Source organism: Benincasa hispida, chromosome 8, assembly GCF_009727055.1.
Source record: "Benincasa hispida cultivar B227 chromosome 8, ASM972705v1, whole genome shotgun sequence".
Lineage (NCBI taxonomy): Eukaryota > Viridiplantae > Streptophyta > Magnoliopsida > Cucurbitales > Cucurbitaceae > Benincasa > Benincasa hispida.
The window spans coordinates 38184673-38206076 of record NC_052356.1 but is presented as its reverse complement, the minus strand read 5'-3'; the positions used below and the strand labels follow the sequence as shown (position 1 = coordinate 38206076).

At 32.9% G+C, this 21404-nt stretch overlaps 2 protein-coding genes across 2 annotated transcripts; one reads left to right on the top strand and one right to left on the bottom strand.

The window, feature by feature from the left end:
• The first annotated feature begins 4623 nt into the window (after positions 1–4623).
• Positions 4624–12410, top strand: LOC120082896 (uncharacterized protein PYUK71.03c-like). The gene is made up of 14 exons (XM_039038293.1): positions 4624–5095; positions 6280–6354; positions 6446–6553; positions 7046–7078; positions 7184–7273; positions 7785–7910; positions 8314–8457; positions 8659–9078; positions 9412–9546; positions 10118–10336; positions 10436–10708; positions 10868–11005; positions 11116–11436; positions 11905–12410. Exons 1-14 carry the CDS (start codon positions 4889–4891, stop codon positions 12124–12126), a joined length of 2511 nt encoding a protein of 836 aa, XP_038894221.1. The 5' UTR covers positions 4624–4888; the 3' UTR covers positions 12127–12410.
• A 162-nt stretch (positions 12411–12572) lies between these two features.
• LOC120082897 (cleavage stimulating factor 64) lies at positions 12573–16145 on the bottom strand. The gene is made up of 7 exons (XM_039038294.1): positions 15810–16145; positions 15593–15670; positions 14972–15007; positions 14310–14885; positions 14118–14210; positions 13014–13202; positions 12573–12915 (listed from the first exon to the last, which is right to left on the bottom strand). The coding sequence occupies exons 1-7, from the start codon at positions 15900–15902 to the stop codon at positions 12790–12792; spliced, it is 1191 nt and encodes a 396-aa protein (XP_038894222.1). The 5' UTR covers positions 15903–16145; the 3' UTR covers positions 12573–12789.
• Positions 16146–21404: the final 5259 nt, after the last annotated feature.

Sequence of the window (21404 nt, the reverse complement as noted above, 5' to 3'; positions counted from 1 at the left end):
AATTGATTACATTTGAGTGATTATATTAGTATTTGTGTTATGATATACCTCTAGGGATTGTTATATGCACTATTGGAGTTGAGTCTAAGAATCATTTATTTTTTTAGTGCTCTTTTAGTAAGACGATTTGGAGGGATACTTTTTTTTTTTTTTTTTTTTAGATTGCTCCCAATAGGATCGAGAATTGGGATACAAAGCTCAAATGGATTTATCACTTTAGTGCAAATAATTGAGTGAGGCGTAAAGTCTAGAGAGTTGTTTGGTGTGTTGTTATATGAGTGTAATAAGTGTGTCCATGGAACTACCTTGTGTCTTCTCTAAGTGGTTAGTTAGACTCTTTGGTTTTTGAGATTTTTCTTTGTTGATCTAAGTGGTTTGAAACTTCTATTGAAAGGACCAAGAAAGCTCTTCTCTTTGGGAGGCTTTTTCTTGAGTTGTGTGTGTTTTATATTTTGGTTTTTGTCATTGTTCACTTTACTGCTATTTTGATGATGTTTTGTTTGTGTCTTAACCTCAGGTTGTAAGGTCCAATTTTCTTTTTAGCGATCTGATAATTGAAAAAAAAAAATAGATTACCACACTACTGATATTACTATTTATTATATGTCATATTATTAACATTGATAGAAGAGATTGATTTCAACTACATTGAATAATTATTTATAAAGATAAATTTATAATATAAATAGGAAAAAAGAGGAACCATAGACGTACTAGAACTTTTCACTACTAAATCAATTTTTTTTTTTAAAAAAAGAGTGAAGTTTAAAAGTGGAAGTAAATTTGTCAAACTCAAACATAGCGCAATTGATTAAGACATATGCAATAGACAAATAGATTAGAATTTCAATTCCTTCGAACTTCATATGTTATTGAACTAAAAATAATAAATTTATAATTAGGCAAATATCAATTTATACTCTAAATTTTGGTGGTTGTATCAATTTAAACCATCAACTAATAATTGTTTTCATTTAAATTTTAAATTTTGAGATCGTATCAATTTAAACCTCAAGTTAATAATTGTATCAATTTGAACTCTGAACTTTTATAAGTGTATCAATTTAAACTGTGCACTTTCATAAGTAAATCGATTTAAATCCTAAACTTTTATAAATATAACAAAATAAAACATAATGAATGTTTAAATTGATATACTTATGAAACTTCACGGTTCAAATTGATATATTTATGAAACTTTAGGGTTTTAAATTACAATTATTAGTTTAAAGTTTGGAGTTTAAGTTGAAACGACCCCCAAAGTTTATGGATGTAAATTGATATTTGCCTCTTTTTTTTAACTATAAAAGTGATAATATCAATTAATACTAAAATAACTTTGGGATTGTATTAATTAAAATCTCAAATAATAATTATATCAATATAAACCCTAAACTAACGATAAGTGAGTCAATGTAACCGGGGTTCAATGGTAATTGTCATGCACTACCTCATTTAAGGTTGAAGGTTCAATTCCCCCTACTTATATTTGTTGTACTAAAATAATAACTAGATAAGTAGATCGATTTAAACTCTTTGTTATAGCTACTTTCACTTAGTTCCATTTACATCCAACTCAAAATCACTGGAATTATCATTCTCCCAACGTTTCCTTAAATAACAATGAAAATGATAATGTAACTCTTTCTAAATAAATAGAGGAAGATGAAAAGATGAAAAATTGCCCAATTTTAATGCAAAATTGCAACTATATATATTTTTAATACGATTATTGTGGTGTGGGGGATTGAACTTCGGACTTCTTGGATCTAAGTGCATGTCAATATCATCGAGCTAAGCTCACTTTAGCTTGCAACTATATATTTTATCCATGCAATGTTGTCTAATTTAAATTAGTTCTTTTATATAAGAACCTTATATATATGCAAAGATCATGTATTAATAATTTAAAAATAAAATTTTAATAGACGATCTAAATTGATTCACCAACAAAAGTTTACAATTTAAATTGATACAATTATTTTCAAATCTCTTCAAGCTAAGGAGTTTAAATTGATTATTGCTCTCAACGAAAAAGTTCACATTGTCAGTATTTTTTTTATTAGATTTTGTAGTTTTTTTAATGATGTAATAAAAAATAGGAAAAAAAAATACTTTTTTAATCTATAGATTTGGGGTCTAATTTCTATTTGACTCTTAGGTTTCAAAATGTTACACATTTAGTTTTTAAGTTTTGAGTTTGGTTTCAATTTAGTCCCTAGGTTTTAAAAAGTTACAATTTTATCATTGACATTTGAGTTTTATTTGAATTTTGTCTATATTTCAAGATTTACATTTTTAACTTAAAATTTTCATCAAATACTCATTTTTCGTCTTTAGTGTTAAATTATTTTCCCTTTTAAAATTAAATTTAAAATTTTGCTTCATAATTAGTTTAAATTAATTAATAAACATTGACATTAATGTTTGAAAGTGAATATTTAATAAAAAAATTGAAGTTAAAAATGTAAAATCTTGAAATATAGAACCAAATTCAAACAAAACTCAAATGTCAATGGTAAAATTGCAATGTTTTGAAACTTAAAAGACTAAAAAAACTAAATTCAAAATTTAAAGACTAAATTTGTAATATTTTGAAACTTAAAAATAAAATAAAAATTAGACCTCAAACCTTGAAATCAAAAATATATTTTTCCTAAAATTTACTTTTTTTTCATTATATAGACGTCAAATCTATAAATAAAAATGTCAAAATGAACTAACTCGTTAGTAATTTTGAATATATATGATTTTTTCCTCCGAAAATTGGAAGCTCGATCTTCTATTAAAAAATGAAAATCTTAAAAATAAAATAATAATAATAATAATAATAAAAAAGGTGGAATTGAAAGTTAAAAATTGAAAATAATCCAATGTCTTACTCTTACCATTTTAGAGTTGAAATTGGGGCGATCTGTCCGGGTCGTGGTTTCCAAATCGGCAAATTCGAGGTGAGTCACGAACCCGGTGACCCTACGCGCGGCAAAACGCGTGGGCCCAACCATATTGACATATTTATGTCAACCTACCTACCTTTTTTTCTTTTTTCTTCTTGTCCCTGCATAGTTAAAAGGGTGTTTTTAAATATAAGGAAATAAAGTAAAATATTTATAAATATAACAAAATTTCTATCATATACGATAATAGATTATCTATCATGACACAGATAGATATAGAAACGTATATTAGTCTATTGATAGATAGTAATCTATTATTGTTATATTTTTTATTATTTATAAACATTTTTAGCAATTTATCTTTTAAAATAATTTTTTTAATCTCTCTAATTCTATCTCAAACAAATATTTTCTCTAAAAAAAAAAACCTTCCATTTGTTTATTTTTTAAAATATAAAACTTCCAATTTATCACCGTTTTCCCCGAAATGACATGATATTGATTACGGGTCAATCATGTCTTTAGTAAGAAAAAAACAAACTCCATGCCGTTTTCTTTTCTTCTTTTGTTCAAAATTAATGTTTATATTTTATTATAAATTAACCAATGAACTCAAAAAAATACTAATAATAACAATTAATTTATTCTCTTATGTCAAGTCATTACTCATTTGTTCATTAATGCATTGCATAAATGTCTAAAGAAAAATACCTATTTATATTTCCAGTTTTTAGAACCTAAAAATTATATTAATTTAAATCCTTAAAAGTCAATTTACACATTTCTTTATATTATTTTAAAAAATTATCATATAAACAAATTAATTTTTGGACTCTAGTTAAGATTATTTTTTAAAATCGATAATATGTCAATTCTACCTGTCCATTTTGTTAATCCAACATACGAAAGTCTGTATACATATAAAAATTGATGCATTGACAATTTTTATAGGTAATATTAATAAAGAGTCCATAAATTGTTTTGCTTATGATAATTCTAGAGCTTAAATTGAAACAATTATAAACATTACAATATTTTTTAAATTTAATCTAAAGAATGGTGTAAATAGTATAAACGTTACAAAAAAAATGGATCATTTTCAAATATAGCAAAATATGTAGCAAAATTTTACTTTCTATGATAAATTGTGATAGATCCAGGTTGATATTTATAACTTTAGTGATAGACATTGATAGATATTTATTTGGATCTATCACGATCTATAACAGATAGAAAATAGTATTTTACTATAGTTATAAATATTTTCAACAATTTTGTCATTTAAAATAATTTTTCAATAAAAATTAAATTAGTAAAATTAGTAGATTTTGGATTTTAAACTATACAACTTTAAAAGTTAGGGGTATTAATGGGTATTTTTATATCCTACGAAAAATTAGAACTTTTTAGGATAAAAAATGAAGATTAATTATTTTTATCTTTATATTTAGTAATAAGTTTTAACGGATAATAGATTCAAAACATAGTAATTATATGTAGCTGATACGAGCTGATCTCAAAGTTTGAAACTTTCATGAAAAGAAGAACAGTGATTACATCGAATATTTAAGATTTAAGAGCAAGGCAGTGACGATTGAGAGCTCCAAGCATTTAAATTATATATATAATTCAATTGCAAACTATAGAGATACAGACAGAAATCTGTCGTTATCACTATTATAGTTATGAAGTAAATTAACATGTCGTTTCTTCTTCGTCTTCTTCGTCTTCCCCAAATTTCCCTTTTAGCTTCCTCCACCGATTCACCTTCGTTCAGTTCACATTTGAATTTACAATGACTTAATTATCAGACCCACTTGATCTTAACCTTTTTTACCAATTTTGTTTTCCTCAAATTCTCGGATTTTGACTTTTCAAACTCACAATGATCTTTCAACTTTTTCTTATTCTTATGCGACGACGAACTTAGAGGCAGAATTAGAATTAAACTCCTCAGGACTTGGTTTGATTTTTTGTGGGTATCGTTTCAAATGACCAGAGATGGCGGCCCAAGAGGCCGAAAGAGGGGTTTCTTCAACGGCGAAGGGGTTATGGAATTCTTTCACCATTTAATGGCGGAGAAGCCTTTTCTTCCATTTCTGATACCTTTGGTTCTGATTGCTTGGTCTATTGAGAGATGGGTTTTCTCTCTCTCCAACTGGGTTCCTTTGGCTGTTGTTGTGTGGGCCACTTTACAGGTTTGTTTTTGTTTTCTCCCAATTTCCCTCCATTTTTTTAACCTCATTTTTCTTTTTCTTCCTGTTGTTGCTTTCTTTTGTTCGTTTCTGATCTGTTCTCTATTATTTGAACGTTGTTTTTGCCTCAATTGAAATGTATTTGATTGAACTCTTGAATTTTCTGTCTCTGCACATATGTTGTTTGATATTTGTCCTCTCGTTCGAAATCTGTTTGAGAGTTTGAGTTGAGTCAATGCTTTGTTCTTCAACCATTTTCTTATAACGTTAACTGGATTTAGATTGGAAAATCTTAGATGACCAAGTATTGTTGATCGTTTAGATCCATCTCTTTTCTGTTGATAAAGGAACTGGATGACAACCCCCACCGACGGGCTTTTACTGCCACCACTGTTCAAAATGTCTGGCAGTTGATAATCAGAAGTTACAATGTAGTAGAAGTTAATTCTACCATTACAAATATAGCACCAAACTGATTAAATAAGTTACTGAACATTCAAATTCTTTGTTCAATGGACATCCTTTTTAACTTCAAGAAATCATGTTGATGTAACTTGTTAATGGTTTTTATTTATCTATAGCACATTTCAATAAAGATTAGAAACATGGTATTGAGTATATTCGTTTATTATTGAAAACTATTAAGTGAAAATTGCTGTTTTGGACCTGGTAACTACGGAAAATGGCAGCTAAATGTACAAAGACTTTTGGCCCATTGATACTCCCAAACGGGCATAGAGTCACTGAAGAACTTCCATCGACATCTTCAACCACTTGGCTTAAGCATTGTCATGTGGAGAGATGTTGGCTGGAAATTTGTGTTATTATTACATCATTGTATTTGAGCGACATTAAATATTCAACAGATGTTTGCAGAAAAACACAAATTTACGAGTGGTAGTTCTGTTTTGAACCGTACTGACTTGGTTGTCTCGACCTTCTTGAAGTTTTCTGTGTTACTGTTACATTTACTTTCTACAGCTTTGGCAGTCTTCAATGTCTATAATTCTTACTATATTGTTTCTGTTGACTAGCTACCTACTAAATCTTTTGATGGGTGGAAAAATGTCTTAAAACCTTGGTTTGGAATTTATTGTTTTTGTCATTCTTATGTGGATGTGCTACAAGTTAACTGATTAGCTTGAGCAACGTGCAGTACTGACGACAATGTCATCTTTCTTCTGCAGTATGGGAGTTATCAGCGCCAGTTAATTGTTGATGATTTGAACACAAAATGGAGGCGACTCATAACAAACACATCGGTATGTCTTTTCTTTTCCTTGAAAGACTATTTGAAATGTTGAATGTGCTGGGCTAATTGTTTTCTTTTTCTTTTACCGATAATTTATACAGCCTGAAACACCTTTGGAACCTTGTGCATGGTTGAATAAGATGTTGATGGAAGTATGGCCAAATTATTTTAATCCAAAACTTTCCACAAAGTTTACATCCACAGTAAACGTGAGTACCCTACTCTTTCTTACTTCCTCATGAGCATAACATGATTCACATAGTTCAGTTGTTTGTAGGTTCCAACTTAGCAGTAGTTCTTCACTTTGGTTGCGCTTATATCATGATTGGATATTTTAATGTCTGTTTGGTGAACAACTGATATTTGCTGAATTTTCTGACTGTTCTATCTTTAACTTCCCTATGTGCCATCATCAGAATTGAATTGATCCTTATGGGGAAAATTATGTATTCTAGTTTTTTATATATAAAAAAAAAAAAAATTCAATTCTAAAAACTTGGGGAGTAAATTAGTGGAAATCACTCTAAGACAAACTAGGGCAATTGTCTTGTTCTTCCTTCTTTGCTTCACTCCTCATTTTTTTTCTTCCATTCTATAACTAAAACTGTCTATAATTTATTTAGAGAATATACTTTATTGCTATTGGTTATATTCACAAATTTGACATCATTTAACTTAGTTAAAAAATTTCTATTATGCAGAAACGGTTGAAGGACCGAAAGTCAAGGCTTATTGTGAGTATACTTACTTTTGGCCATTTCATCTTCTAAATCTTGTATGCAAAAACATAAACGTGCTCATAACTCATATATATAACCAAATTGCTCAATTTCCTGTAGGAAAAAATTGAACTGCTGGACTTTTCTCTAGGCTCATGCCCTCCTAGCTTGGGTCTCAGTGGGACTCGATGGTCAACTTGTGGTGATGAGGTTGGGCTCTTCTTCTTCTCCTACTTCCATTCTTTATAAATGAACAGACTCTAGAATTACTATCACAATGTCTAGATTCTTTGAACTTTTTTTTTTCTTTTGTTATGCTCATTTTTTACCGCCCTCTCAGGTTCTTGTTTATCAGTAGTTGTCTTGCTATCGTTAAGGTTTCCTCATTACTGAGAATTCAAGCTGCAAGCAACAACTGTGGAAAAACTGTTGTGGCTAGCTCTTGTAGTAGTTGTAGTTCATGGGTATAATTGGGGTCCACTTTCCGGGACTGCTGCACTGTTTAGAATGCGTTTTGTTTACCGTTGATTTCCGGTTGCTACTACATATGTTGATAATAACAATCACATTAATTATTCTTGTTTGAGAAACACATTCATGTATAACTATATTTGTAGACTTGGTTGTAGTTTTCAGTGATTAAATAAATTCTACTCTGTGACTTCAAGCACCAAATTAAGACTTGAAATCTGAACAAAGTTTTATCATTGGGTTTTGATAGAGAATCATGCATTTGAGTTTCGATTGGGACACAAATGAAATGAGCATTTTGTTGCAAGCAAAACTGGCCAAGCCACTCATGGGAACTGCACGGATTGTCATAAACAGCCTCCATATAAAGGGTGATGTATGTATAATTTTTCCCCCTTCCCTTAACTGTCTGTTCTTGCAAATTTTTCAGCATATGTAGGGCAACAAGGTTAATTCATGAAATATCATTTGGTTTCAAATTCATTCACTGATTAAAATCTCAGGAATGCCAGAATCTCTTCCTTTTGATTTGAATCAAATAGTAGTTCCCTATCTTGTATACAAATGATAGTTGCGGTAACCAGTTCTACCTGTGCCAAAGTTGTTTTGGTAATTTAATGACATCTGCATTCTCCTTGGTGTATAGTTCATGAGTTTTTCCTATGATTTTAGGATGTCTTTGGAGTTTCAGTTGCCACTCAACCATATACAATCCACACTTAAACTGAAAAGTTAGCAGCGTCATAAAATTTCATCTGTTGTTTGGATTACCTTTACAGCTTGTCTTGATGCCTATTTTGGATGGGAGGGCGATTTTATTTTCATTTGTTACGACTCCTGATGTAAGAATAGGAGTTGCTTTTGGAAGTGGTGGAAGCCAATCATTACCTGCAACAGAGCTCCCTGGTGTTTCCTCCTGGCTGGTATATATCTACATCTATCACTGGTAGTCCATAAGTAAATATCATATGTCAGACGCTTCTGCAATCTGCAAAATTATTTCTATCTTTATCTAAGGACTTGAAAGTTGTTTCAAAAGGTACAAGTAGATGGAATACATGGAATCAACATAGTGGTTGCAAAGTCCATTTGAGTAGCTTGACAATCTGTTCTCTCTAATGCAGGTCAAAATTTTTACAGATACCCTGGTTAGAACAATGGTTGAACCTCGCAGGCGTTGTTTCTCTTTGCCAGCCGTTGATCTGAGGAAAAAAGCTGTTGGTGGTATTGTATATGTGACTGTCATTTCTGCTAGAAAACTTTATAGAAGTAGTTTGAAAGGAAGCCCAACCAGAAGGCAACAAAGCTACTCTGCTAATGGTTCATTCGGAGAGCATCTGACTGATAAAGATTTGCAAACATTTGTTGAGGTTGAACTTGAAAAGCTTAGTAGAAAAACTGATGCAAGATCAGGTTCAGACCCTCAGTGGAACACAACATTCAATATGATTTTACATGAAGATATAGGAACTCTACGGTTTCATCTTTATGAGTATAATCCAAGCCATGTGAAGCATGATTATCTTGCAAGTTGTGAGGTTAAGGTAAAAATTAATCAATAATCATACAAACTCGTTTCAAGTTGATGTGTGCCATTTCTCAAAACCAAGCTAGTAAAAGCACTTTTATGGAAAATGATTAAAAAAAAAAACAAGGAAATATTTGTGTTCACTATCATGCTTTGCAATACCATGGTTAATATTTTGGTGTAATGGATTTCTGATTATATTTATCTTATAGAAAGATGTTTTTGAACTCTTATAATCTGGCATATCTTCATTCAAAGAGAAAAAACTGCTGAGATGCAAAATGAATTATTGTAAGTTTTCAACCATATTCTTGCATTAGCTAATTCAAAGTTTATCCTGTATGACCAGATGAAATATGCTGCAGATGATTCCACAACATTTTGGGCAATAGGACCAGATTCCAGAGTGGTAGCCAAGCATGCTGACTTTTGTGGAAAAGAAGTTGAAATGGATATTCCATTTGAAGGGGCCCATTGTGGAGAGGTAAAATCCTAGCGACTCTTATATATATATATATATATATATTGCTTGTGTTAAAATAAAGAAGAAGACCAATTACGAAGCATTGAGTAAAACGATGGCTTCAGGGCATCGATGAAGAACAGAAGTAGATATCATGTTGAAAGGGGGAATGAAGCCCAAAATTTAATTGGTTGAGCTTTAGTGCCTACATTCATCATGTGTCTTGTAGGACTTAGTGAAGTTGGGATAAATTTTGGAACGATGAAAAATTTTAGTAATCTTTTCGAAGAAAGTTTATAAAAGAAGTATAACTTAAATGACATACTTTCAAAAGTCATCCTAAACTCACTTCAAGCAAAGTATGGCTCTTTGAATGGCAACAACCTCCCATCGAAGGTAATTTCACACCATCTCATACAAGAGAGAAATGAAATGAAAGACACCCGGGTTACTCCCTATCCTATGTGTTTTGTACCCATTTATATGTTTTGATTTGATGATTTTTTTACTTCCCTACTTCTGTTCATAAGTGGCAATCTTAAGCAGTCGATTCTCTCATGCCAACACACTATTGTAATGCATGTTGTTCCAGCTGAAAGTGAGGCTTGTTTTAAAGGAATGGATGTTCTCGGATGGTTCACATAGTTCTAACAGGTATCATGTTAGTCCACAACAATCTCTCTATGGGGCGTCGAATCTTGTTTCTAGCACTGGAAGAAAAATTAACATCACAGTCGTTGAAGGCAAGGATTTACCCACGAAAGACAAAAATGGAAAGTGTGATCCATATGTCAAATTGCAGTATGGAAAGGTAGTTTTCGCTCCTAATTTCTCAAATATTTCACTAGTAATACCTGATCTTAGTATCGAATATGCTACCTTTTGACGATTCTGTCTTTTATAATTTCAGGCTCTCCAGCGCACAAGAACTGCTCACTCCTTCAATCCAACATGGAATCAGAAGTTTGAATTTGATGAGATAGCTGGTGGTGAATATCTCAAGTTAAAATGCCTTACTGAAGACATCTTCGGCAACGATAACACTGGCAGTGCAAGGGTGAATCTTGAAGGATTAGTAGAAGGGTCGGTTAGAGATGTATGGATTCCTCTTGAAAAGGTGAATTCTGGAGAGTTAAGGCTTCAAATTGAAGCCATCAGAGTGGATGACAATGAAGGATCAAGGGTATGAGTCTGTAAATCTTCTTTAAAAGAGATAGGAAAAAGACCAGTAGTGATGTTTCCAAATCTGTTATCTTTATCCATAAACTTAGAAGCAGATCTATTTTAATTGTTGACTTGGTCATCTTTCATGATTTAATTCCACATTCCTCCATTTCCACAGGGCTCAAGCTTAGCTCCAACAAATGGTTGGATTGAACTTGTTCTACTTGAAGCAAGAGACCTTGTTGCTGCTGATCTCAGGGGGACAAGTGATCCTTACGTGAGGGTCCAATATGGAAAGTTGAAGAAAAGAACCAAGGTAACTTTCAACTTCCAATTCCAAAGAAATTGTTGCAGATAACCATAATGTCAAACTTAGTTTCTTTTTAGATCAAATTGCTGGGGAATTAATTATCAATTTTCTTGCAGGTTATGTACAAAACTCTAAGTCCCCAATGGAATCAGGTTTTGGAGTTTCCTGACAATGGCAGCCCTCTGCTGTTACATGTCAAAGACCACAATGCTCTGCTTCCCACATCAAGCATAGGAGATTGTGTTGTGGAATATCAAGGGCTGCCCCCAAACCAAATGTTTGATAAATGGATACCACTTCAGGGGGTCAAAAGGGGAGAGATACATATCCAAATCACCAAGAGAGTTCCAGAACTAGATAAGAGATCTAGTTTGGATTCAAGAACTAGTCTGGATTCTGAAATTCCCATGAACAAAGCTCATCAGATTTCCAGTCAGGTCAGTTGTACTAAAAAAACCAAAAAGATTTAAATGCTATTTTAGTCCTAGTACTTTTGGTTTTGGTTCATTCTCGCTTCTATACTTTCAATACGTTCATTTTGATTCATGTACTTTTAACTTTGGTTCATTTTGATCTATGTACTTTCAGTACTTTTTTAAAAAAAGTGACCATTTTGGTTCCTTTGTTTTCATTTTTGGACCAAAATGGTTGTTTTTTATAAGTTTAATGACCAAAACGAATCAAAGTTGGAAATACAATGACCAAAATGAACCAAAATTGAAAGTATAGAAGTCAAAATAAATATTTTGAAAGTATAATGACCAAAATGAACCAAATCCAAAAATACAAAGATCAAAATAGTATCTTTTTTTTTATAAAAAGTTCTATTTTTTTCTTCTTTTTTTTTTGGCAGATTTACAATCCAGCTTCTTGACATGTTAACATCGTATCTTTTCAACTTGCAGATGAAACAAATGATGAATAAGTTACAAACTTTCATTGAAGATAGCAATGTTGAAGGACTTACAACAGCAATGAGTGAGCTAGAAAGTCTAGAGGATCTGCAAGAAGAGTATATGGTACAGCTTGAAACTGAACAAATGCTTCTAATAAACAAGATTAAGGAACTTGGTCAGGAGTTTCTCAACTCATCCCCTTCCTTAAGCAGAAGATCATCTGGATATTAATCAGATCCATTGGAATCCTCGACCTAGCTAGTTTGCAGTACAAATCATGTCTCGACCTGCATTTTGAGATTCTGGTGCAAGTGTACATGTTTTTTAGAATGAGTCCATAAATACGTGTGGACCCTTCATGTTCATTTTCTTATAGGAATTCTTGTTTCTTCTGAACAATTGGGAAGAATTAGCTTCATTTGTTATAAGCTAACAGCCACAAAAAATATATAGTGTAGATGTGGACCCTCTGATATATGAATACAATCATGATGAAAAGAAAATGGTGCCCCTCATTCTTTGTATTTTGACCGTTTAACAATATTGTCCTCTAAGCATTAAAAATTCTTCTCAAATAGAAGTTTCTACATTTTAGTTGGACTAATTACTACCTTTCATGTGCAAAGTTGCTAAATGAAAGTAGTCATTCACGCAAATATGTAAGCATAACAGCCAACTCGACAGCAAAACTAATACTCTGATGGATAGACAAATGCAAAAAAGTTGATAATTGTAATATATCAATCTGCATGCCAATACTTAAAAAGTTTTAAAGACACTGGTAAAATGGCTTCCCCTAAGCCTAAAAACCATTTTGAGCATGATCAATGATGTAAGAGTTGGCAATGGGTGGGGGATAGAAAATCAAGAGAATTCTGCCTCCTAGAACACTGTTCATTGGCGCAGTATCTTCTGTAGTTGAAGCACTTGATTCCTTTGCTCTGGAGGCAGGAGATTAATTTGTTCGGGTGTGAGACTCATGACTTGTTGAAGTAACATCTTCTCCATCTCCTGACTCAACTGAACCACAAACCGGAGGGGGAACAAATAATCAATCTTAAAGGACGAAAAATGAGAACTTGTCACTTCACAGAAAAAAAAGGTCATTAGAAAAGTACCGGTGGAGCAGGACGAGGTTGATTGTTAGGGCCCATCGGACCAGGGACTGATGGTACTGGTGGTGGTCCGGAGAGTTGCTGTGGAAGTGTGGGATTTTCTGGAGGGCCAGGCATCCAAGGCCCTCTGTCTGCAGGCTTTGAAGTTCCAACTTGATTCATGAATTCTGTACCTAATTTAGAACCTCCTGCCTGAGAGAAATATGCACCAACTGAGATATTAAACAGCTAATACTGTAGTTATTTGATAAATTGTTTGCAACGGCTTTTAATAATTTGGTCTAAAAGTAGATGGCATGCCTAATACCTGCTTGATCATGCAAACCCTATTTCTTTACGATGACTAAGAACTATAGTTGGCAGAAGCTTGTACAATGTCAATAACAGAAAATAAGTAAACAACAAAAGCCACTCATATCTTTTGAGATGTTAAAATTTAGTTCTCCGTACTAGGACACATACCAAAGACACGAATGGAAACTCAATAGAGAACCGTGCAAGATCAGAGGATATCAATCCCTTTCTCCTTAGGAGAGAGGCAGAGCTAACAAGAATATCTACACTTATATCAGGCAAATGCAAACATAAAGAATTAGAATATTCCACTTGAATGCTCAAGAACCTAGAATTGTATTCCACTTGTATGGTGTGATTATAATACTTACACCAGCCAATACTGCCTTACATTATTACACTATTCTGGCATTTTCAATATATGCCTTATGTTAATGAATAATATCATAAATGTTGAAAATAATAAATATTCCATATATACACTTATTTACGATAACAATTTTCTTCATGAGATTATTCACTAAAACATGTAAAATAAAAGCTCACATGTTTTAATGGGCATGGTGTTCTTCTAGTCCTAAGAATAACAAGGTTGCAAAATGAGATTATGAAGGAATACAAGTGAATCCCTTTTTCATGAACATGTATCCACACAAATATTATCAAGAATGACGGCTAGGTTGTAGTGTTCTGTTTTTTTAGCCCATGCTCATGTCACGACTCGTCAACTTCCTAAGAACTCAATCGATCTAGTACGTGTAGGAAAAACACTTTGTAAACAAGGAGAAAGAGGGGGGGGAGTGGAAATGGTACCTGATACATTGATTGAGGGGGTGGCTGACTAGGTAGACCCGACTGTCCCTGGAGAAATGAATTTCCTAGGCCAGGAGGGAGTTTGGTACCTGACTAGAACATTCAAAAATAGACTACAGAGGTTGAGAGATAATTTTGTGTACTGTAAATCCAAAGGAAAATTGTGGCTTGAAAACTAAAACTCCAACTTACATGAAACATGGGTTGTGAAACATGCTGTGGGATGCCAGGAGGTTGGTAATTCATATTGTGGCCCATTTGAGGGGGGTAGTGCTGGTGGAAATTTGGACCCGTAGGTGCTCTGGAATGTGGGGGCAATGGTGCCTGTGGCGGCAGGTGGTGAATTTCAGCTGTTTGTAATGGCTGCTGCAGCTGCATGGAGGCAGTTGAAACCTGAGGTTGATGAAGTAAAGGTGGCTGAGCAGAAGATGGAAGCATTGGAGATACACTTGGAATTTGAGAGGGTTGTGGGACAGAAATGGGATTTGATTGGGGGATATCAAATCCCTTGGGATGCTGCGGTGTCTGTAGGGGAATCAGAGGTGTTGACCGAGGCTGAATGTTCACGGTAGGAAGAGTAGTCGATGAGATAGGCATTGATGGTTGGTTCTGATATTGTTTTCTAGAAGGGGCCAAAGATGGTGCACTTGTCTGTTCTTGCAAACTTATTTGAGGAGCTGATGTTTGAGTAGGCTGAATATTTGATTGTTGAGTTGCCTGTGTTGATGGTTGAGAATGCTGTGAGGCTGAAGGCTGAATGCTTGGAATCTAAACAGAAGAATAACTTAGACGTATACCTATAAGCTGATAGAAAATGCAGAAAAAAAAAAAGCGGAATAACAATGGCATGCTACCTGAGGTGGGCGTACCATCCCAAGCATGATTTGCGCCTGGTAGATAAATCAATATAATCAATAACATTTTCGATATAAACATAAATAACACTTGCAGTCACACCGAGTTGTTACAAATTATTCTGAACAGAACAATCAAATGCTTGATATAATCTAGCGTTCAAACTAACTTGGCCCTTCTAGTAGGCCAAACAAACATTTGACAGTCAAGGGAGTCTCCGAGGAGGTAACTAGAAGAAAACTCATGCTACAGATACTTTTCTCGTCTTCAAGAATACTACACGTTCTTGAATGCAATTGGGAAAGACAGGGAGGTGCTTCAAAACTTACTTGATTTCACCCGGAATAGATAAATCACTCAATTCAAGAAAATGATTCAACAGTTTTACGTTCATAAATATTAAAATTGAACCTCATAAAAGATCGTACAAATGCGCACACAATAATCATAAATTACTAAGCCACTTTCAATTTCCTCCAGGGACTAGCAATGATTCAAAATCTGTTTACACGTAAAACCCTAGTTGTCAAAACTCTGCCAAGACAAGATTAATTAGGCAAGCTCTGAATGGTAAATGAAAAGCACATTGCTCAAGACACGAAAAACCTAAAAATTGAAACCTGGAAAAGAGCTTTGGTCAATAGTGGGTTTTGGATGAGGATTTGTTTCGCCTGCTGCTGATTCTGTTCAATCAGTGTCTGCATAATAATAAACACAACACTAATCATTCCCCCGATATCCAGACATCGTTCGGAGACGAAAACCGAATTCACAAAGCGGATGAAAAGGGGGGCGGAGCAACATCGATTCTGACAGCGAGAAGAAAAAAAGAAGTACCTTCATTTGGGACATGATATCGTATAGTTGGTTCTTCGACATTCCTGCGATGCTCTCTGGCAGACCGGCGCCGGAAACTTGCTTTCCGGCCATGTTCCACGTTCCAACGTCAACTGGGAGTGAGGATTTGGTTCCCTCGCAATTTCTCGCCAACAACGATGAGAGATTTGGTTGGTATGTTGCTAGAACTTTGCTAATGGGCGCAGTTTAGAAATTTCTTCAGAGTTCAGCGACACAAAATTGCTGCGATTTTCAACAAACAGACATTTGCAGATTGCAAAGCCTTTGCCCAAAATTTAATACAAATGTAATGGGAATGGCCAAAAATGGGACATTATCGGGGGATAAGGACTCTTAGGAAATTGTCATAAATAAGTTTTCACCTTAATATTTTCTCGTAACAAATAGTTTTTCTCTATTCATCTAAAACGAAATCGAAAATCTAACTTTTCTAACTTATTAATTATCATTATATAATCTTTCCAAAATTAAAAATTCAGGTTACCAAATATTACACAATTTAAAAAAATAATTGATAAATTATCTAGATAATCAGTAAATCATTAAAAAATTCGTATAAATATAAACTGGAGCTAAGATTTGCAAGATTTTATATAAGATTTGGGAATATTGCAAGAGAAAAATCGAGAAGATGTAAAAGTTGGTATAATATTTGGAGCGATCACATGTAATTTGAAAAGATTATATGGATCTCGGTGTTAATCCCGAGCAAAATAACACTGAGATTTTATATATTTTGAGGTTTCTCGTTGAAATTTCGAGCATAATTAACACTAAAATTTATATATTTGAGTTTTCTTGGTGGAATCTCAGGCATGATTAACTACGAGATTTTGAAAAATCATATAATTGTGAAAATGGCTAAAGATTTGAACAATTACATTATAATTAGATGTAATATTTAGTAAGCATACTCGACCTTGGAGAAAAAATTGAAAATATATAAGATTTGGTATAAGATTTGGGAAAACTACATAAAATTTAGCAAATCTTGATGTGTAATCAGACGAGTTGTATTGAAAATTCCCAAAACAATCAATAAGTTAAAATATATATATATATATATATTCATACGAATTTTCAAAAAGTGTGCTAGTTTTGTAAGGTAACTTAAATGTGCTATTTCTGATAATTTTCTACAACTTTGAGGATCACTTTTTTTAAAAAAAAATCGACTTTGGAGACAAACTAGGTGTGAAAGGTCAAAATTGCCCTTAAATGAAAAATAATAATAATTTTATCCTCCTTTCTCCAAAAAAAACGTTGCTTTAGTTTCTTCTCCAACATTTTCTCTCTTTTTTCTCCAACTTCTCTTCCCTCTAGCTCCCTTGCCATGCTTTGAGATTTTTAGCTACTCTTGAACGTTCTCTCACATTTGTGGTAAGTTTTTATGATTTTTTTTTTTGTTATAGATTTTTTTTTTTATTTGTTCTCTACTCTTATTCTTATGTTAATGTTGGGTTGAGTTAGGTCAAATTTTCTTCTCCTCTCGTTGAAACTTCCAAACTTGAAATGTACATTCCCAGATTAATGTTGTTCTTTTTTTAAGTGATTTTGGGTAATTTTACAAATGTTTTAGCAAATTTTTAATTATTATTTTTTTTATCTCGCAAACATATCACATCTTCAAAACTTCAAATGTCAACTCCCAAATCAACTATATACTTGTTTTAGATGATTTAAGGTGGTTTTATACATTTTTTTTAAGGAAATCGAACTCAAGATTTCCATGAGCAGCGGAAATAAGATCATTCCAATTTACAATCATGTGTGAACATTACAAATTACAGTCGTCAACAAAACATATAATTATGCAATTGATATAGAAATTACAACATGATAACTACAAATGAACAAGGTGAAAGCTACAAATATTTGTAGATTCATCTCCACGCTTCTTTGCTCACGAACGCTCGAATAACAACAACCTCGAATGCTCGATCTACAAGACCGTAACATTGCACGAACACTTCGTGCTCAAACTTAGCGATCGCCTCGGTCACGAACTCCTCAGCAACACGAACGACCTCTACAGAACCTCGACGGTTTCGAGTTGAGTATGACACCACCAAGAAGGCTATCTTGATATTCGCAGTGGGAGAATTTAGAGGGTGGGCTCTATTCGGACTTAGATTGAGGCAGACAAAGGAGGAAACATCGATCGTGTACATGACTGAGCAAGTGGGAGATGGCTGAAACTTATCACATAGGTCGATGCCCAATCGTTTAGCTCATCGCATAGCACAGTGTCTATCACCTACAAACGCTACACGATCGTTTACTAAAACACGTTATCGCTTAGTAAATCAGTATTTACTTGACAAGCGTCTGTGAGTTTCTTTTTGCGAGGGAGAAAAAAAACTCAAATCAATTTTCAACCTTTTGTAAAAACTTTATAAAATTAGGAAAACAATTTTTCTTTTATCTCATGGTTACCATGAATCAGCAATAACCACCCACTCAATTGGTTATTAAAGAAAAAGAATTAATTATCCAATAACTAATATTATTATAAATATAAATGATAACCAACTTATCATATTATATTTATAACCTATAGTTTTAATATTTCATCTCATGAAACATATAAACCATAGTTTTTTTTTCTATTACATGGTACTTAATGTAAATCTCATTTACATCAATGCTCCACTAGATGTATCTTATACATCATATCGATTATCATATATAATCAAAATACCTCTTGTCAATTTGAACATTTCAAATAAACACCAAGAACTGATCCTCAAAAGAATCCATTGAGCTACCAAGGGGACCTTATAGATCTGTAGCTCGAAGCTCCAACAGTACGTGAATAACTGACTAAACTCTTTAGTCACGGGATCCACCATTCGTTAACTGTCAGGCACTCCATTAAAGACCGACAGTTGAACTCTCCTTACCACAGATATATTATGTGTCCATCTTAACCAATCAGTAGTGCAACAACCCTTCACAGATCACTCGTAAGTACAGCTGGGCAAATAACCGTTATGCCTCTATAGTTACATCTAACTCCTTAAGTACCACTGATCCCTCTAATGAACATAAGTCATAGTTCTATTATGATTGAGTCTTCTCTTCCAAAGAGAAGTTGTGGCCACTATGTTCAAGTCCCGGAATCAGCCCTTAAGGGAGCAATCTCTCTACTTATCCTTGCTTCGGGAAAAGAGTGATTTCCATCTTGTGGATTGAGTTCCCAGCTCCCAGATCAGACAAGTCCCCAAAAAGGTAGGCATGTTGAGTTGACAATCTGACCACTCTTACCTATATTAATCAAAGGACCGCCCTCAAAGGCAGGAGTTCTCAAAACACTCAAGATTGAGATCGTGTCACCTATGGTCGATTAGGTGAGATGCAAGTCTCTAGTATCAACGGTGTTATATATAAAGTCTAGTTATCTCGTGGTCCAGGTCTTATACAAACTCTTTGTATAGGACACCCCGCTCGCATGTCTCTATATGAATGGTCAAGACCTACTATCTGTAATAGTTTACAACACTTGTAAACCTCTACAAAGCGGGTTGTATCCGTAGTGTCACAAGGATCAGGTATCCCACCTTAATCCTTATACAACAGACCTATTTAGGTTATCACTTAAGGCATGATCCACTTATATCACATATGCATTCTTAAGTTCACATAAGATAACCAAGGAGCTTTGTTTATGGGATATGAGTAAATGCCAAAATTAAATAACACTTATTTTATTCATCAATCAATGTGTATCTTTACAAAATAACGAGATTCTGGGAGAATTAGGACACTAATCCCAACAGTTTTAGAGAGTTATTTTAGCTATTTTTTTTATCTCGCAACATTTTGCAAACATATTGCATCTTTTAAACTTCAAATGTCCAATCCTAAATTAATTCTAAACTTCAAATGTCCAAACTCACCCTAAGTCACCCAAAACATATATAAAAATGACTTGCATTTGGCCATTTTTAGTTTGGAAGTTGGAAAGTTGTTGCGAGATAAAAAAAATGTAGTTAAAAAATTGTCTAAAACATGTCCAAACCTACTATAAATCACTAAAAGTGACTTGGATTTGGGCATTTCAAGTATAACGAGATGTTGCAAGATAATAAATAGTAGCTAAAAATTTTTAAAATATGTCCAAATCCACCCAAAATCACCTAAAACACATATAAAAATGACTTGGATTTGAGCATTTCAAGTTTGGAAGTTGGAAAGTTATTGCAAGATATTGCAAGATAAAAAAAAATTAGCTAAAAAATTATCTAAAACATGTCTAAACCCACCCTAAATCACAAACACATATAAAAATGATTTGGAGTTGAGTGTTTCAAGTTTTTGGAAGTTGGAAATTCATTGCGAGATGTTGCGAGATAAAAGAAAATATCTTATAAACTATCTAAAACACATTAAACTCACCCTAAATCACTTAAAACACATATAACAATGATTCAGAGTTGGGTGTTTCAAGTTTGGAAGTTGGAAAGTTGTTGTGAGATATTACGAGATACTGCGAGATGAAAAAAGTAGCTAAAATAACTCCCTAAAACATTTGTAAGACCACCTTACATAATCTAAAATAAGTATATAATTGATTTGGGAGTGGATATTTGAAATTTGGAAGATGCGATATGTTTGCAAAATAAAAAAAAATAGTTAAAATAACTTTTTAAAACAAGTGTAAAACCACCTTAAATCACCTAAAACAAGTATATAATTGATTTGAGATTAAACATTTGAAGTTTAGAAGATGCAATATGTTTGTGAGATATTGCAAGATTAAAAAAATATCTAATAAACTATCTAAAACATGTTTAAACTCACCCTAAATCATTTAAAACACATATAAAAATGATTTAGAGTTGGTGTTTTAAGTTTGAAAGTTGAAAAGTTGTTGCGAGATATTGTGAAAAAAAAAGTAGCTAAAATAACTCCATAAAACATGTGTAAAACTACCTTAAATCATCTAAAACAAGAATATAATTGATTTGGGAGTGAACATTTGAAGTTTGGAAGATGGGATATGTTTGCAAGATATTGCGAGATAAAAAAATAGCTAAAATAACTTTCTAAAACAAGTGTAAAACCACCTAAAACAAGTATACAATTGATTTAGGATTGGACATTTGAAGTTTAAAGATGCAATATGTTTGCAAAATGTTGCTAGATATATATATATAAGAAGCTAAAATAACTCTCTAAAACATGTGTAAAACCACCTTAAATCACATAAAACAATTATATACTTGATTTGGGAGTGGATATTTAAAGTTTGGAAGATTGAGATGTTGTGAGATTAAAAAAAAAGTAATTAAAAAACTTGCTAAAACATTTGTAAAATCACTCTAAGTCACTTAAAACAAGTATAAAATTAATTTGGGAATATACATTTCAAGTTTGAAAGTTTCACCAAGAGGAGAAGAAAATTTGGCCTAACTTAACCCAACATCAACATAAGAATAAAAGTAGAGAACCAAAAAAATTCTATAACAAAAAAAAAAAAATCATAAAAACTTACCACAAATATGATAGAATGTTCAAGAGCAGCTAAAAATCTTAGGGCATGGCAAGGGAGTTTAAAGGAAGAGAAGTTAG

Bases quoted from the DNA above. Each gene is read 5' to 3' on its own strand.
- LOC120082896 (XM_039038293.1), top strand. From the start codon at position 4,889: ATGACCAGAGATGGCGGCCCAAGAGGCCGAAAGAGGGGTTTCTTCAAC. The intron at 6,554-7,045 runs GTGAGTACCCTA...TCTATTATGCAG, and splicing joins AGTTTACATCCACAGTAAAC to AAACGGTTGAAGGACCGAAA. The intron at 10,709-10,867 runs GTATGAGTCTGT...CCATTTCCACAG, and splicing joins ATGACAATGAAGGATCAAGG to GGCTCAAGCTTAGCTCCAAC.
- LOC120082897 (XM_039038294.1), bottom strand. From the start codon at position 15,902: ATGGCCGGAAAGCAAGTTTCCGGCGCCGGTCTGCCAGAGAGCATCGCA. The intron at 15,671-15,809 runs GTACTTCTTTTT...ATTATTATGCAG, and splicing joins ATATCATGTCCCAAATGAAG to ACACTGATTGAACAGAATCA. The intron at 15,008-15,592 runs GTTTCAATTTTT...TTTATCTACCAG, and splicing joins TGACCAAAGCTCTTTTCCAG to GCGCAAATCATGCTTGGGAT.